At 44.6% G+C, this 16,526-nt stretch overlaps 1 protein-coding gene across 6 annotated transcripts in view; it reads left to right on the forward strand.

Moving 5' to 3' along the window:
* Positions 1-16,526, forward strand: part of ETV6 (ETS variant transcription factor 6) — a 124,482-nt gene that overhangs the window by 62,696 nt on the left and 45,260 nt on the right. For all 6 annotated transcript variants that reach the window (XR_003001545.1, XR_003001546.1, XR_003001544.1 and 3 more), the window contains exon 2: positions 11,012-11,176. Coding sequence is in view for 2 of the 6 variants with exons in the window: in XM_024733097.1 (XP_024588865.1) it covers positions 11,023-11,176 (154 nt within the window). In the remaining 4 variants the exon portion in view is untranslated. The remainder of the gene's footprint in view (positions 1-11,011; positions 11,177-16,526) is intronic.

A 16,526-nucleotide genomic window follows, 5' to 3' on the forward strand; every position in this document is an offset into this window, starting at 1 on the left:
GGTCAGAAAGGGCTCGGCATTCTGGATCTGCAGCTAAACCAGACCTGCAACTCAACCTGCCACAGTTGAGTTATGATTTATTATTCCTAATTCTTTTGCATTTTTACAGTGCCTTTTATGGTGCATCAGAGCGCAAGGGGCTTTTATATCCTTTATTCCCTTTGACCCAGAGGAAGTTCACTGGACATATACAGACGACCAGGAGCTGGAGTTCTGGTCTGAGGCCCACTGTGACCTTGGCAAAGTCCCTCATCCTCTCTGAGCTTCAGTTTCTTCTGCAAATACGGTTGTGCCAACCTTAGATCCCTCACAGAATAGTTGCTGGGATGCCATGAATGTGGAAGTGTCACCACCAGGGTTCTTGGCCTCCTTAATCAATAGGAATTGATGAGAAACCAGACAAGAAATTCAGGCGGGGCTTTACTGGGGCCCCTGCTGCAGCAGTGGGGAGTGAGAACAAGTAACATTTTCCCTTGCTCGCTCCCTGACTGGGGGCTAAACTGGTTCCTTATATGGGGTGAGGGTAGGGGTGTGTCCAGGGAGTCGGGCCGGAGGGGTGGCCTAGATCGTTTGCCCACCCCTTTGTGGTGTTGAGTGCGGGGTGGGGGGGGGCGCGCAGTACCCCGCTTTTGCTCCCGACACCTTGCTTTTGCCGCCGGCTCCTCAGAAGTGGCAGTTGGGCTTTCTGGTCTTTTTGTATCTTACTGTCCATAATTTACCCCAACTGCACATGCATGCAGTTATTTTTAGTCCCTTATAGTTTCTTTGTATTTTGTAGCTCCCTGAGACGCTTCTCCAGGTGCAAGCACTGCAGCAGTGGGTCCCAGGTCCCAACCTGTCTGAGAAGCATCTGGTAATGGCAGTGAACTGCAAAGATCAGAAGTGTCCCACCTGGTGAGAATGTTGGTAGGAGAGGGTGGCAGTGACAGGCTGCAGAGCTCACCCAAGGTGGGGTACTAGCATTGGGGTTCTTTGGCCAAACAGTCTGGCATTACCAGGGGACCGTCGTGTGCCAAGCATGATGTGAGAATCGCTGAAATCGCCTTTAGCTACACACATGCACGTTTAACTCTTAACACATGTGCCTACCAGTTGGCAGTTTGATCTCCCAGAAGGTAGAAGCAGCGATGAGGGGCACTGCTAATTCGGACACATGTCTGACAAATGAGGAGGAATTGGCTGGCGAAGTAGAAATGATGGAAATTTCGGTGAGAATGAAAACATCATCTTGGAACTGGGTAGGGAATTGAAAGGCATGAGCAGATATGTTTTCTTGACTTGAAGAAGGGAAATGACTTAAATTGAGGGGAAAACTACCTATGGGCCCATGATCTGAAAGGGGCTAGAACCAAGTCTAGAGAATCAGGGTGCTCTTGAAAATGAAATTCGGACACATCAACCGCACAGGGCATGAGAAGGGAGGAAGACAGCTAAAGAATCGGATGAGGCTGACGAGGGGACCTTCTCTGATGATCTCAATTTTTAAATAGATCCTTTTAAATATGAAAGTAACACAGGCTTAATAGAGAGAATTGGGAAATAAAAAATGAAAAGGGGATAGTAAACATCACCTGTAACTCAGTTGCTGTTAATATTTTTATGTTGCGTTATAATATTTTTCTATAAGTTGTTTGAGATTAGGTATGCGCACATGCTATTTCGTGATTTTCCATATGAATAGATCCTCTTTATAAATATTATGTTATTGGCTGCATAATTTTCTACCAGAGATGTTGTTTACAGTTTACTTAACTATTTCCTTATTGATGTTCCCAGTTTTTCACTATTAAAAATAACACTGCAGTGAACATCTTTGTGCATGAACGATTTCTCTGTATCCTAAATTATTTTCTTAAGATAGATTCTCAGAAGTTAACATTTACAGGGCTCTTAAACTATCACCAAGTTATTTACTAGAAAGATCATGCCAGTTTATCTTACCACTGTTTTCTGTGTGCCCGTCTGATGAGCTCAGATTTTTTAAAAGATGTATATAGTGGATGAAAGAACAAGTTACTGAAAATGAAATTTTTTATAAAACAAAAAATGAAATTTTGTCACTTACAACAGCACGACGTACCTGGAGGGCCTTATGCTAAGTGAAACAAGTCAGACAGAGAAAGACAAACACTGTATGATATCACTTATATGTGGAATCTAAAAAATACAACAAACTAGTGAATATAATACAAAAGAAGCAGACTCACAGATATAGAGAGCAAACCAGTGGTTGCCAGTGGGGAGAGGGGAGGGGGGAGGAGAAATGTAAGGGTATGGGAAGAAGGGATACAAACTACTATGTGTAAAATAAATAAGCTACAAGGATATATTGTACAGCACAAGGAATATAGCCAATATTTTATAACAACTGTAAGTGGAGTATAATCTTTAAAAATTGTGAATTACTAAATACCTATAACGTATGTAATATTATACATCAACTGTACCTCAACAACAAAACAGTTTAACATATAAAGGAGAGTATTTTAGATCTAGAATGTTAAAACTAAGTGAGCTAAAAACTATGGGAGATGCTTAAGAAAACTGTGTGTGGAGGGGCAGTAAAAGAATAAGCACGGTATCAGCATGCAGATTGGGTTGGGTGGCAAACAGAAAATAAAACTGGGCAACTTCTCTCTTTCTTCCCTCCCTTCCATCAAGCAGGGTGAGTGTCAGACTGAAACAGGTAGTACAAACTGACATGAGGGAATTGAAGCCCAAGATGGGTGAATTGATTGTAAAAGTGAATCTAAGTTGTTCTAAATAAATTCAAGGCTCTTGGCCCAGACAGATGACATCCCAGAATAAAGAACTTACAAGGGTGAAAGGCCACTGACAGTGATCCCTAAGCATTGTGGGAAATGGAAGAGGCACTAAAAGAAAGTGCCTGACACTCAGAGCAGAAAAAGGAAAAAAGGCAGTATGTACAGACTAAAAACAGCTAACCTGTTATAGCTTTCAGATGAAACTCAGGAGAGATCTTCAAACATATATGTTATAAGCACTTAGGACAAAGTTATCCCTTAGGAACCAACCCTGCCCCTTCTCTTCACCTTCTTCAATAAGGTTGCTCTAACTTTTGTAGTTATTGTATTTCTGGACATCAAGAAAGCATTTTACTTGAATTTCAGATGGTTCCATTTATGGCTGAGCCGGAAAGATGTAGTCCAAATATCAGAGTATTTACACGTGTTGATAATTGAACACCTGTACCCAAACGGAGCCAATAACTGGATCAGTCTCCAGCTGAAAGAAGGTGGCTGGTGTGTCACCAGGGTGCTCTCATGTCAGCCCTCACCTAATCAGCGCTTTGTCGGTAACCTGTTGAGGTGACAGATGCTAATCAAAGCCACAGATGACATGAAGCTACAAAGTATTGATGATACTAGAGGTGGGTCCAAATCTGGAGGGACGGCTGCAGGCTGGAATGATGATGGAGAATAGCAAGATGAAATCTAATACTGATGAACACACATCCTCACGGTTGGGTTCCAGACAGCAGCCATATACGTGCAGGGCAGGGAGATTGTAAAGATGATAATGGTAAATAGCTATTAATAGTCTTTGCTCTATGCCAAATGCTGTCCTTTGTATTTTATATCGTCATCATTTGTATCATCTTACTATCCTAGCTTTATGTCATCTGCCGATTTGACAAGCATGTCATCTATGCTTCAGTGCCACTTGCTTCACAAGTTGAAAGTTGTCCCCATTCTCCAGTTGAGGTGAGTGAGACACAGAGCGGTTAAGAAACTCGTCTGAGATCACACAGCTGGGAGGTAGAGTCTCCGTGCTTGTGCTCCGTGCCTACACGTTTCACCACTGTGAAAGTTCACACAGTCAGTGAAACTTTTCTCTCTCTCTCTCTCTCTTTTTTTAAATCCTGAATTTAACTTGATGTCCTGCCAAAACACCAAATAACCTTAGAGAGGCAAGGAGTCAATAAATATGGACTTCGGGCTAGACCAACTGGGTTCACATGTTGGCTCTTCCACTGGGTATGTGACTTTGGCCGCGTCACTTAACGTCTCAGTGCTCCAGTTTTCTCCTCTGTAAATGAGGATAGTGAACGTTTCTATTGTACAGGGTTGCTGTGGGGATTAAATGAGTTGCCTACAGAAGGCATTTAGAACAGTGCCTTTCACACAGTAAATGCTGGTAAGTGTTTACGGTTACAGACATCCCTGGGTATCCGCATGGGGGGATTGGTTCCAGGACCCCCTCAGATACCAAAATCCACAGATGCTCAAGTCCCTTATGTGAACTCGTGTGGTATTTGCATATACCCTACCTACACACATCCTCCCATATACTTTAAATCATCTCTAGATTACTTATAATACCTAACACACTGCAAATGCTATGTAATTTGTTGTGACTACGATGTAAACGCTATGTGAATAGCTGCTAGCACACAGCAAATTCAAGTTTTGCTTCTGGGAACTTTCTGGATTTTTTTTTTCTGAGTATTTTTGATCTGCAGTTGGTTGGATGTGGAACCTCGACACGGAGGGCAACTGGAGAATCCACGTGGTGGGGTGTTAAGAGTTGGGGCCTGGTTCTCAATCCCAGCACCACCATTTCCATTTACCGTGTGTGGCAGTTTTCTCCTCTACAAAACGAGAAGGAATGATCGTTGTAGTGAAGACTCACGTAAATGCTCAGTAATTGCTAGCTATTATGATGAACAGAAACGTTGTCCAGAGATAGAAAGGTTCTAGCCCTGCTTCTGGTACTACTTTTAGAAATGGGAGCCAAATAGCATCTCCAGAGGAGGCAGGCAGGCCTGTAAGGCTCTAAAAAAGGCAGTACAGAACTTCTGTTTGGACAGATGAAGGATGTTTAATCTTAAGGCAAGATAACTAAGCAAGGAAGTGATAACCTTCCTCACTATGTCAAGGGTTACAGAACTGTTCGGTGTCATCGAATCTAGTTACGAGACACCGTGGGAGGTTGGAAAGAGTCAGGGAACCTGGGGCAGCTTGATCCTGATTCAATCTCTTAACTTTTCCCAGCTTCAGTTGCCTAATGAATAAGAGGCAGTGGGAGTTGTCTTCTATGATTCTGTCCTCTAAGCCACAGGATCTGCAGCCAGTTCCTGTGTACACAGAACATTTAGGATAAAGGGTGTTTTTGATGAACGTTTACTATAGTGAAAGAGCTTGAATTGAGTATTACACAAACCAGCAACATCTTCTAATGACTCTGAGCCCCCGTCTCCTCATCTGTTAAATTGAAATGAGACTACCGTGGGTTTCACAGGGCTTTTTGGAGAATTTACCTGAGGTCATACACGTGAAAACACCTTCTTAAAATGTTGTTTATTATTGCCGTTACCGGGTTATAACTTTTCCAAGAATTAGAATATAAAAAAATACTCGTAAGCACCAAACTCTATTTAAAGTAACTTAATCCGTTTTCCGTGATTCAGAGGAGGCTTCAGGAAGTTACAAAATCTCAGGGTCATTGTCGTGAGCACGGAGTAGCTCTGTAGAAAAAGGGTCCCAGCTGCTTGTAAATGGGAGCGTCTTGACCGTATTAAACCCAGAAGGGAAGAGAGATCACATACTCTAAGCCCCTCGTTTTACAGATGAAGCCACTGAACCAAAGAGAAACTGAGTGGCCGGCCCAGCATCACATGTTAATTAATGGCAGATCTGGGAATGAAATCCAGGCTCCTATCTCTCAGCATGCTTTCCGTCGTTAGTTTAAACATAACTCAGAAAGTCTGAATCGAGGCTAAGAGTGTACTGATGAATGTGGCTGCTGCTTTGAACATGGAATTGGAGAGCTATCACAAGGAAGTTTAAGGGTCTGGGTATGTCATTGAAGGGTACGGCCCCATGAACTTGACTTGACCCACTTGGGAAAAAAAAGTGCGGTGGAACTCTTAGTAATTTTCTTAATCATAGCAGTTCATTTCTTCTGTGCAAAATCCTTCTCAACTATGCTCTGAAATTAATTGGCGTTAAAAATGCAGGTCTTGGCGTGGCTTTCACAGGCTTGTTATGTGCACAGGGAATAGCATAATGTAGGTACGGAATGATGGTCTCTCTCTCTTTTCTTTTTACTAGTGATCATTAACATGTATATTCTCCAACTTTGTTGAGCTAACATTGCAACACGTAACTGTAAAACAAGTTACATGTGACGTGCTCCTCCGTGGTCTTGCTCGTGTTCTGTTACGCTAGCAACTGTCTACGCAGGATTGGCGTGGGCACGGCAGGTGCGTGTGAGCAAGTAGCTAGTGACGGTAGAGCCTTATTCCTGGATGCGTTAAAAGCAGAGTCTCGCCTACACCTCCCTCTTCTTCCCCTGTATAAATCTCTTTCTCCAGGGATCTACAGGGTTTTTTTGGCTCTATTTTTAGTCTGTTGATAACTTGAGAAACCTCCCAGGATCAGAGTCTCAGAGGGGCAGGATTCATTTCACTCAGTCTTTTCGGAATCCCCAACGGATGTTGAAAATCAGTCTGCATCCTGAATCTGGATGGGAAATACGTGGGTCAGCAGAGGGTGGTGGATAAGAGCACAGGCTTGGGGACCCGGCGCCCTGGGTTCGAAATCTCAGCTCCTCTTGTGTTTTTGGTCACTGTGGTCGTGTGCCTTTGGGCAAATCCCTTAAATGCACTGGGCCTTAGTTTCCTCAACGGAAACCCTCTCTCCTGTGTTACTGTGAGCATGCAGTCAGATGAACTGGTATTTATAAAGTGTTCAAAACGGTGCTGGGTAACTATTAAGTGAATTCAATGGTCCTGATTCGATGGGAGTGACTTCTCCATCCAAAGGTGTAACACCCAGGCTTTAGGGCCCTGAGGTTTGAGGAAAGGAGGCTTCTTTTTCCTCATTTAGAATGGCAGAGCGCATCCTACACCAGGACCTTTTTATTCTATTGAATTGAAAAGGGTACAGCAGTGGGACTTGACTTGGAACACCAAAGTTCATCAAACCTCTTCCGGCTCGGTGCATGTGTCCGTGTTCTCTCTTTGGAAGAGTGGCGATTCTGCATCAGTTTATCACCTGGCCTCCAGCAGGTAGCCTAGTCTGTCGGGGTCACTTTTGTAAAACTGCTAGGATTGCCATGGTGTTCCCGGGACGGACTGAGACTCGCCAGGTCCCCTTAGCCCACAAGCATTCAGTAGGTCCCTGGTGAGGGGGTTTCCACGTGATGGCTCCGCTTGCTTCGGGGGCTGGGCTGTGGGAGAGATTAATGGGAAGTGAAAAGAGAAACAGTTGTTCTTAACTGGCAGGGCTGTTTGGAGTGTACGACTCTTCTTGTATTTAGGGAAAAGATTACTCATGCGTATTTTCTTCCATAGAATATAAAGAACCTCAAATTACTACTTGTGTACCCACCCCCTTCTCACCCGCCTCCCTCAGTTCAGTGTCTCCTCTGCAGAAACTTCAGCATTTTACTCTCATTTCCCCTCCCGAGCGGGATTCGGTTCTGTATTTGCTTTGGCACTCCCTCTTCCAATAAGCTACCCCGGTCCTTTTTCCTGTTTCTGACCAAGCATCTTCTGCCCTGCGGCCCTCTTGCCCCAAGGCAGTTCCTTAGGCCATGGTTGTCTGGTCCTCACATTCGTCCCCTAAAGGCTGGCTGTGCTCTTGCCTCTTGTGTGAAGGAGAAGAAAGGAAAGGTCCCTAGTAACTAATCACTCTGCTGTTCCCGTTCAAAGGTGACACCATTGAGTGTAGGAAGTCAACTCTAAGGGTTTGTGTTGTTTTTTTTTTTTTAACCGGTTCAAAAGTCGAGGTCTTGCTGAACCATTTTCACACACACCCCACACACACCCCTCACTGTGATCCCAGATATGCACTTTCAAGGTCATTGGGAAGAGCTGGGATACCTCCTATCTCCAAGGACCTTTTTTTTTAATTAACTTTTTAAAAATGCAATTTTTTTTAATGTATTATTTATATGGTTGCACCAGGTCTTAGTTGTAGCAGGTGGGCTTCTTAGTTGCGGCTCACGGGCTCCTTAGTCGTGGCACACGGCCTCCTCAGTTGCAGCATGCATGTGGGATCTAGTTCCCTGACCAGGGACCGAACCCGGACCCCCTGCATTGGGAGCGTGGAGTCCCATCTACCGAACCACCAGGGAAGTCCCTAAAAATGCAATTCTTGGGCTTCCCTGGTGGCGCAGTGGTTGAGAGTCCACTGCATTGGGAGCGTGGAGTCCCATCTACCGTACCACCAGGGAAGTCCCTAAAAATGCAATTCTTAAAGGTTACAGTTATCACCAAATACTGCCTATATTCCCCATGTTGTACAATACATCCTTGAGCCTCTCTTACACCCAGTAATTTGTACCTCCCACCCCCCGACCCCTATACTGCATCCCCCCACCAGTGGAAACCACTAGTTTGTTCTCTGTATCTGTATTAACCCTGCCAGTTAATAGTTTGTTGTATTTTTTAGATGCCACATACAAGTGATATCATTCAGTATTTGTCTTTCTCTACCTTATTTCACTTAGCATAAGGCCCTCCAAGTCCATCCATGTCCCAAGGACCTTTTTTGGTTTTTTTTAATGTTATTTTATTTTTGGCTGCATTGGGTCTTCGTTGCTACAGGCAGGCTTTCTGTAGTTGCGGCGAGCGAGGGCTACTCTTCGTTGCAGTGCATGGGCTTCTCATTGCGGTGGCTTCTCTTGTTGTGGAGCACAGGCTCTAGGCACGCAGGCTTCAGTAGTTGTGGCTCGCAGGCTCAGTAGTTGTGGCTCGCGGGCTCTAGAGCGCAGGCTCAGTAGTTGTGGCTCACGGGCTTAGTTGCTCCGCGGCACGTGGGATCTTCCCGGACCAGGGTTCGAACCCGTGTCCCCTGCCTTGGCAGGTGGATTCTTAACCACTGCACCACCAGGGAAGCTGAGGACTATTTTTAATAGGCATTGCTTCTTGGCCCAGTCAAGAGTCCAAAACAAAACCTTGAATTCTTTAGTGGCTGTGTTTATTCTAAAGATCATAGAGCAGTAACATACTACACGTTATTATTTCACAATGCCCCTTTCTTCACGTGAAAAAAAAATCATAAAACTTAAAAAACAAGGAAAAAACTCTCAATGCCCATCTCTAATTATTTCAGTGCCCATAGTGCTTTATTGGTGCCCTACACAGTGGACCAGTTTCAAAGAGACTGGCCCAGAGTCCAAGGAAGCCAGCTGCCCTTCTTTGAAACTAGACTTTGCAAAGAAGCCACCTGCAGGACAGAGCCAGTTGTCATGCCCAGAGGCCCTGGATCTTCTCAAGGGCATCTGAGCCATTCCATTCCCCAGTCTACCCGGGAGGAAAAGCAGCCCATCCAAATAGACCAGACAGTTCTTTGTCATGCCTGACATAAGGATGAAAGGTGCTTCTTTCCAGGATCAAACTGAAGGACACTTGTCAGAGCACACACTTGGAGTCTCCTTAGCAAGCTGAATTAACTAAATAGAGAGACCGACGCTCCTCTTAGCAAACACTGATTCAGTTGTATTTGAACTATTAATTCGTACGATATTTTAGAGAATAAAGCACTCTTGAGCATCTAGCTTCTTCTAACCCCTCAGTTCTCAGACAGCTTGGTTTCAGGATTTCTTTTGATTCTTTAAAATTATTGAAGACCCCAAAGAGCTTTGCTCATGTGGCTTCTGTCTATATTTACCATATTGGAAATTAAAACTGAAAATTTTAAGTATTTGTTATAATATGTATAAAAATATTGCTTAACTCACTGAAAAGTAAGCCAAGTAAATGTTAACATAAATATATATTTATGAATATATTTTCCAAAACCAAAAAAAATTTGAGTGGCATTCTTTGTTTTACATTTTTGCAAGTCTCTTTAATGTCTAGCTTCATAGAAAATGGATGGATTCTCATGTCTGCTGTCATATCACATGCTGTGTAGCCTCTAGAAAATTCCACCATATGCTCATGAAGGAATGAGAATGAAAAAGGCAGAGATAACCTCTTAATATTGTTATGAAAAGAGTTTTGACTTCATAGACACCCTGAAAAGGTCTTGGGAACCCTGAAGGGTCCCTGGATCACACTTTGATAACGACTGTTCTAAACCACTTGAATGATATGTCCAAGATTTCCCGCAATTGCAAAATCAAATAAAAACAGATTCACAGTCAGGCTTCCAGACAGAGACCCAGCCCGAGCCATCCTCTCAGCTCCCTTTCACCCACTCCTGTCCGACTCAGACTTCAAGTACCACCCCTACCAGGAAGTTCTGACATCAGCAAGTACAGTAAACAGGCGAGAGACCTTTTATCCTTACCTTGCCCTCTCATTCCCAGAGGCTATAGCCTGATAGCTTCCCAGAGGCGAGTGCGTTGCTCTTCCTGGAAGAAGTTTCAGGGAACACTTCATTATTTGGCATCTCTGGAAGGTCAGGCCCCGCTCTGGAACATTCTCACTTTGAAAGGACGCTGGGCTACAATCAGATCAGCTCTGATTCTTTTTTTTTTTTTAACATCTCTATTGCAGTATAATTGCTTTACGGTGGTGTGTTAGTTTCTGCTTTATAACAAAGCGAATCAGTTATACATATACACGTGTTCCCATATCTCTTCCCTCTTGCGTCTCCCTCCCTCCCACCCCAGCTCTGATTCTCAAGTCGCCTCCAAAGCACATTGACATTTGTCATGACTCTGAGCCCCCTCAGGTGCTTCAGGCCCACTCCACAGCTGCACCTTCAGGGCAGACCAGGAATCCGGACACCCCTGGAGCTGGAGCCGGCCAAGGAAGGACAGGGCTGTGAGACCTACGGTTCCTTAAAGACATAAAAAGGGATTACCCCCGCCCCATTTTGCCTCTAAATAAAAAGTTCATTTGATATCGCACTTTACCACTCATGAAGCTTGAGTTTTACCTGGAATTCAGAGCGGAACCTGAGAGCTCTTCGGATACGGAGACTCAATTTCATTAACCATTCGGAAATCTTTGCCCTTTATTTCAACTAACTGACAAGACCTTTTTTCTCTCTCTCTCTCTTTTCTTTCTGCCTTGCTGTCTCTCCAACAGGCTTGCAGCCAATGTACTGGAGCAGAGATGACGTAGCCCAGTGGCTCAAGTGGGCTGAAAATGAGTTTTCTCTAAGGCCGATTGACAGCAACACGTTTGAGATGAATGGCAAAGCTCTCCTGCTTCTGACCAAAGAGGACTTTCGCTACCGGTCTCCTCATTCAGGTGAGGGTCTGGACTCCGGACACGGGCTCAGCCTGGAACGTCTGGTAGCCAGAGTTGGCCTTTGTCACCACTTAGCCTCCCAAGAGATCTCCACATCGTCACCGTGAACGCAAGGACAGTGACCCAGCTTAGTAGAGGACAGATCCTGCTGACGTAGGCCAGTTTGAGGGGAGAAGAGGAAGAATTTCCAGGACCGGGGGAAGCTTTTAAGGTTAGGAGAAGTAACCCAGTTCGGACCTATAGACCCTGGTACTTAAGGGATCTCATTGCACCACCAAATAACGAAGAAAATGCATTCTGACCCTCTCTCTCTGCCTTGCTTCTGATCCTGAAGACTTTTACAAGAGATGCTTGAGCGTGAGTGTAGATTGCAAACTGCTCAGTTAAAAACAAAGACAGGAAGATTTCGCTGGCGGTCCAGTGGTTAAGACTCCGCACTCCCAGTGCAGGGGACGTGGGTTTGATCCCTGGTCAGGGAACCAAGATCCCACATGCCGCATGGTGCAGCCAAAGAAAACAAAAACAGATAACAAAAGACAGCAGAGGCAGGGGAATGAGCACTGCTGAGGTAGGAGGAGTGGAAGAGGAAAGAATAATTGAGGGAACAAGAGAGAAGGGCTGGGAAAGGTGGAGATGCTAGTAGCCCAGGCAAGTTTAGAAACAAACGCCCGGGGCTTCGAGTGATTTCCTTTAGAAGTACTGAATTCTTTGAAGTAATGCATCTTGTAGCTTGTAGAACCCCTGAAAAATACAAGCAATGCATCTAACTAGAAAGATTTGTCAAAATAAGGGCTCCTGAACCCACATGGGAAGGTTTCATTCAGTGAGGAGCTTTTGTACCTACAAAGTGTATTCCTGACGTGGGTAAGGTTTCAGATATACTTTCTAGCTTCATTTCTCACACTTGATGGATATTTTGAAGTAGAGATTTGGGAACTCCATATGTCCAAGGGGAACTCTGGTCTCAGGTTTCTGCCTCTTGAGGGCAGCTATTCAAGGACTGATGGGCCCTCCCTCTGTCAAGTCTCACCGCCAGCCCCACTTTGATGCGGCTTGTCTGGCAGAGACCGTGTCTTCTTGACTGAGGGCAGGGGTCCCACAGGAGGTCTGTGCCCAGCTACGTTTACCCCGATTTACTCCTGGAGGCTGGCCGGGAGTTAATACACTAGCTAACCGCCACGAGGAAACAGCCCCATCACAGAGGGTAAGATAAGGGTGTGTATGGAACAGTATCGCCCCAGCTTTTCCCAATTGCAAGCAGAACCGTTTATATGAGGAAATGATAAAGGGGAAGGTTCCCCCAGAAGTATAGATGTTAATGGAAACTTGAAAACTTAAATCAAGGCTGAAAAACAGATCATTGCTATGGTTTTATAAGGGACACAAACCTACCTGAAACATTTGGTCTTCGATCGTTGATTCTTTCTGTAGCCTCAGAACAAGAAAACCGTCAAACAATGATATAAATAAACAAATAAAACTAAACTAAAAGGAACCTCAATAGTTCCTTTTAATTTAATGCAAAAACACTTCCCTTTTCTGTTCCAGTGGAAACTCAAAGATTACACTCAAAGGGGCAAAGTTACCTATCTGGAGGAAAAGAGCTCTAACTCTTTAGGGTTCCGGAGAAATTACTCATGTCAGGCAAACAGAGGAAAACATAGTGATGTGTTTTAACTTGATTTGACTTAGACCTTGGGCACGCTTTCCTCCCACAGTCTTTGTAAATCTGCCTTCCCCCCACCATATCTCAGGTGTTCCTTTTTGTTGCTGATTTATTTTTCTCTCCGGTGACCTCTCAACTTTCCTTGTGAAACTAGGTTCTCTCCGCTCAAAGCTGGGAGCGAAGATACACAGAACCTGTCAGTACGCCCTTGCCACTTTGTCAGGTCTTTGCCGGGTGGGCCACGTGGGAAGCTAGACAGGACCCTGCTGCCCAGTTGGAGCCAGGATTGCACTGAACCTGAAGGCGCAGGGAGCTGGGGAAGGAGAGAGCAGAGTCGGGTGGGTCTCAAGAAAGCAGGAGTGAAGTTGGTCTGGGACGTGAAGGATGGAACTGAGTGGGTGGGTCACTGGAGCAGCATTAACTTAAGTGTGTTTGGGTGGCGGTAAGGAAGCCCCCCTACGGATGGAAGAGGCAGCATAAGGCTGGTGCGATAGTCGGGGCGTGGTGCCGTAGCCACGGTTAGGAGGGGGCAGTAGAAATTCATTCTGTGAGTGTTCCCTGGGCAGCTCCACATCAGAGGACGGAAACTTGGGCTGAAGGACTTGAGAGATAGAGAGATGATTTCCAGATGGGTTGTCCAGTGAGGCTCAGTGGCGTGGTAGTGGAGCCAGACTTTGAAAGCTTTGAAAGGTGAGTAAGCGGTAGGTAAGGGAAGGTGTTGAGGCCAGTTCGTGTGGGGGAGGAACTCAGAGAGGAGGCCACGTGAGCTAGACACTGTTCATCGTCGCTCATCACCACCCCCCTCGCCTGTCTGCTTGCCTCTTCATGTCTCCAGTTCTGCTACTTTCTCCAGGAATGCTTTCCCTGGCTCCCATCCCTGCATCCCTGATTCCACCCCACCTTCCTTTCCTCCACCTCTCCCCACCTCGGTCTGGGTCCTCTTTTATCTCAGAGCATTTCCTAATTTTGTCATGGCCCCTGACACACCACACACACACACACACACACACACACACACACAGACACGAGTCACACACTGTGTTACATGTGATTGTTTTCCGTATCCTCTCCCGGAGTAGAGAGTTCAGTTTGGACAGGGCTGTGTCTGTTAGGCTGCCGCGTCTCTAGCATCTAGTGCAGCATTCAGTCAGCACTCAGTAAATATTGAGTGTGCCTTATTGAGAGTGCCTTAAAGCCCAGGTTAAGGAGATTGGATGTTATTTGGCAGGTAATGGGAAACCACTGAAAGGTTTTGATCAGGAGAATGACACGATTGGAGCTCTCCCTTTGGTGTAGACATTTGCCATCTGTGCATAGGGTGGATTTATTGGGTCGCTAAAAGCAGGGAAGCTAGATACAATGCTGTTGCTACGGTCCTCATGCAAGATGCTGAAGTCCAGAATAGGATCAGTGACACCAGAATAATAATACTTCCGGCACTTTGGCCAAGCGATGCTAGGACATCCAGGAAGATGCGTCCTGTTCTGCAGAATCTGAGACAGGAACCAGGCCAAGCTGGGAATAATCATTTTGAGTATCATCCCCGTTACATCAAGCTGAGCAGAAGCTTACACCGTAGGTAATTTAATTAAGGCATCAACCGGAAAGCCATGGACGGAATATCAAGGTGATACCTGCCAGTGGGGGCCATAAGAAAACTTATCACAAACAGGGGAGAATTGTCAGAGGGATTGGAAGACAGAACTAAGTAGGAGCTGAGAAGACCCTTCCCATGAAGTAGCCAGCCAGCAGGGTGATGAGGGCGTGATATACCTGCTCACATTCTCCTTAGACAGAGACAAGGTATAAATAGAAAACCTTGTTTCTCTCTCAGGTGTAACATTTGGTACTGCTGCTTCTGACGTGGGCTTTGCTTTAGCCTTTGGTGTAGATGTCGTGAGGTCCAGGTTCTACATGTAGCTCTTCCGCAGATCACATCACCTCATTTGCCCTTACTTCCCTCATCCATAAAACGGGATTTTCAGCAAGGGGATCCTAAACTCCCTTCAACTCTGAACAGGTCAACCCAGCTTCAACCACTGAAAGTGTTAAGCTTCCAATAAACATTACAACTTCCCACCTACAGGCAGTAAATAAATATTCAAGAACTTGGTCTCCTTCGACCTGTATACCTTGTAAAACCTAGACTTCACCCGGTTTTTTCCTGTCTTTCCTTGGATCTTTTTTGCTGCCTACGACAACGCAGCAGCTTCTCACTAGTCATGGGGCTGCCAGAATGAAGCAAAAGTACCTGGTGGCAGGTGCATCGCCATGAATGGATGTTTATAGCTTCCTCCCAGCCACGTTTCCTGCCTGACCTCACCCAGACTTCTGCTTTCTGTGTTTGGAAATAACATTCCTTGACACTACTCATTCCAGATGTAGAGAGGAGAGGACGGGAGCTCAGTGAATTATAATTACTTGGACAATTGAGATACCTTAAGTCACACATGGTAGCCTCTCTGAACTCCGCATTCTTTGACCAATTTAACAAACTACATTTACCGTGTCCACTTCCAGGACAAAGGTCCTCCCTTTTCAACCACTAGAATAAAATAGGGACTGTACCAGAATGTACTTTAAAATATCATCTCCAAACAGAAGATGTCAAGGTTGAATATAAATGGGATCTAATTTTTGAAGTAATTTCTCAATCAGAGGACACAACAGGATGACATATTTATGACATTCTCAAAGTTAAGGAAAAAAATGTAAAGGAATCTCAGCTTTATAAAATGTCACCCGGACAGGGTAATTTTACCTAGTCCTTGAGCGACTAGGTAGTTACCATATTAAATGGTCTGGGATGATTTAAATTCAAAGGAATTTCACTGAATTTTATGAATTCAATGAATGTCTTACAATGAATAACTCTAATGTGTTTCTTGACCACCTTGAGGCTGTGAAAACATATTAATAAGACGGAACAGACAAGTTAGCACTGATACTAACTTTTATTTAGAGTTATTCAGGTGGAACGTATCTATGTATCCATTATTTACATGAACAAAAAGTTATTAATTTAATTCATGTTAGACTTTCTGTCAATGCTATAAAAAAAAAAAAAAAAAAGCGAAAAGCAAAACAAACATATTTTCAAAGTTCCTTCAAGCCGGTTCAGCAAAAAGTGAATTGGGGTTGTTTTACCAAGTAAATCAGTTTTTACCGTACTGCTGTGTGATGTTACAAACCTCTCCAACCCACCAGAACCTTTGACTTTGGAAATACGCTTTGCTTGTGATCTTCAAATGTAGTAAAATTTCTTTGAAATTTCTTTAAAGTGAAAATACCAGTCTTTATCTACATATAGTTCCTTGGAAACCACCTTGCCTATTAATCTCTATTAAGCAATGGTGGGTGGTTTGCTGAATTGAGTAGCTGAATCAACGGGCTGTTTTAGACCCAAGTCACAGGGTCTGAGGCCGTGGGTCACAGAGGGGAATGTTAGCCCTGAAGTGTGGGAGTTCCAGCAGACATGACCCTTGACTGAAGACACCCAGAGTGGCTTCTTTCTTCCCTTGCTGTGTCTTGGAGCAACACAAGCGAAAAATATGTGTATTACCCATCGGAGAAATGCTTAGATAAGTCAATTACAGGAAAGTCACTGCATTTCTTAGAACTTAGGTTATCCTAGCAGTGAAATGGTGGCGATAACTGAACTTTCTGCTGTACAGAGTCATATTT

The sequence above is a fragment of the Neophocaena asiaeorientalis genome, unplaced genomic scaffold (assembly GCF_003031525.2).
Source record: "Neophocaena asiaeorientalis asiaeorientalis breed wild unplaced genomic scaffold, Neophocaena_asiaeorientalis_V1.1 scaffold150, whole genome shotgun sequence".
Classification (NCBI taxonomy): Eukaryota; Metazoa; Chordata; class Mammalia; order Artiodactyla; family Phocoenidae; genus Neophocaena; species Neophocaena asiaeorientalis.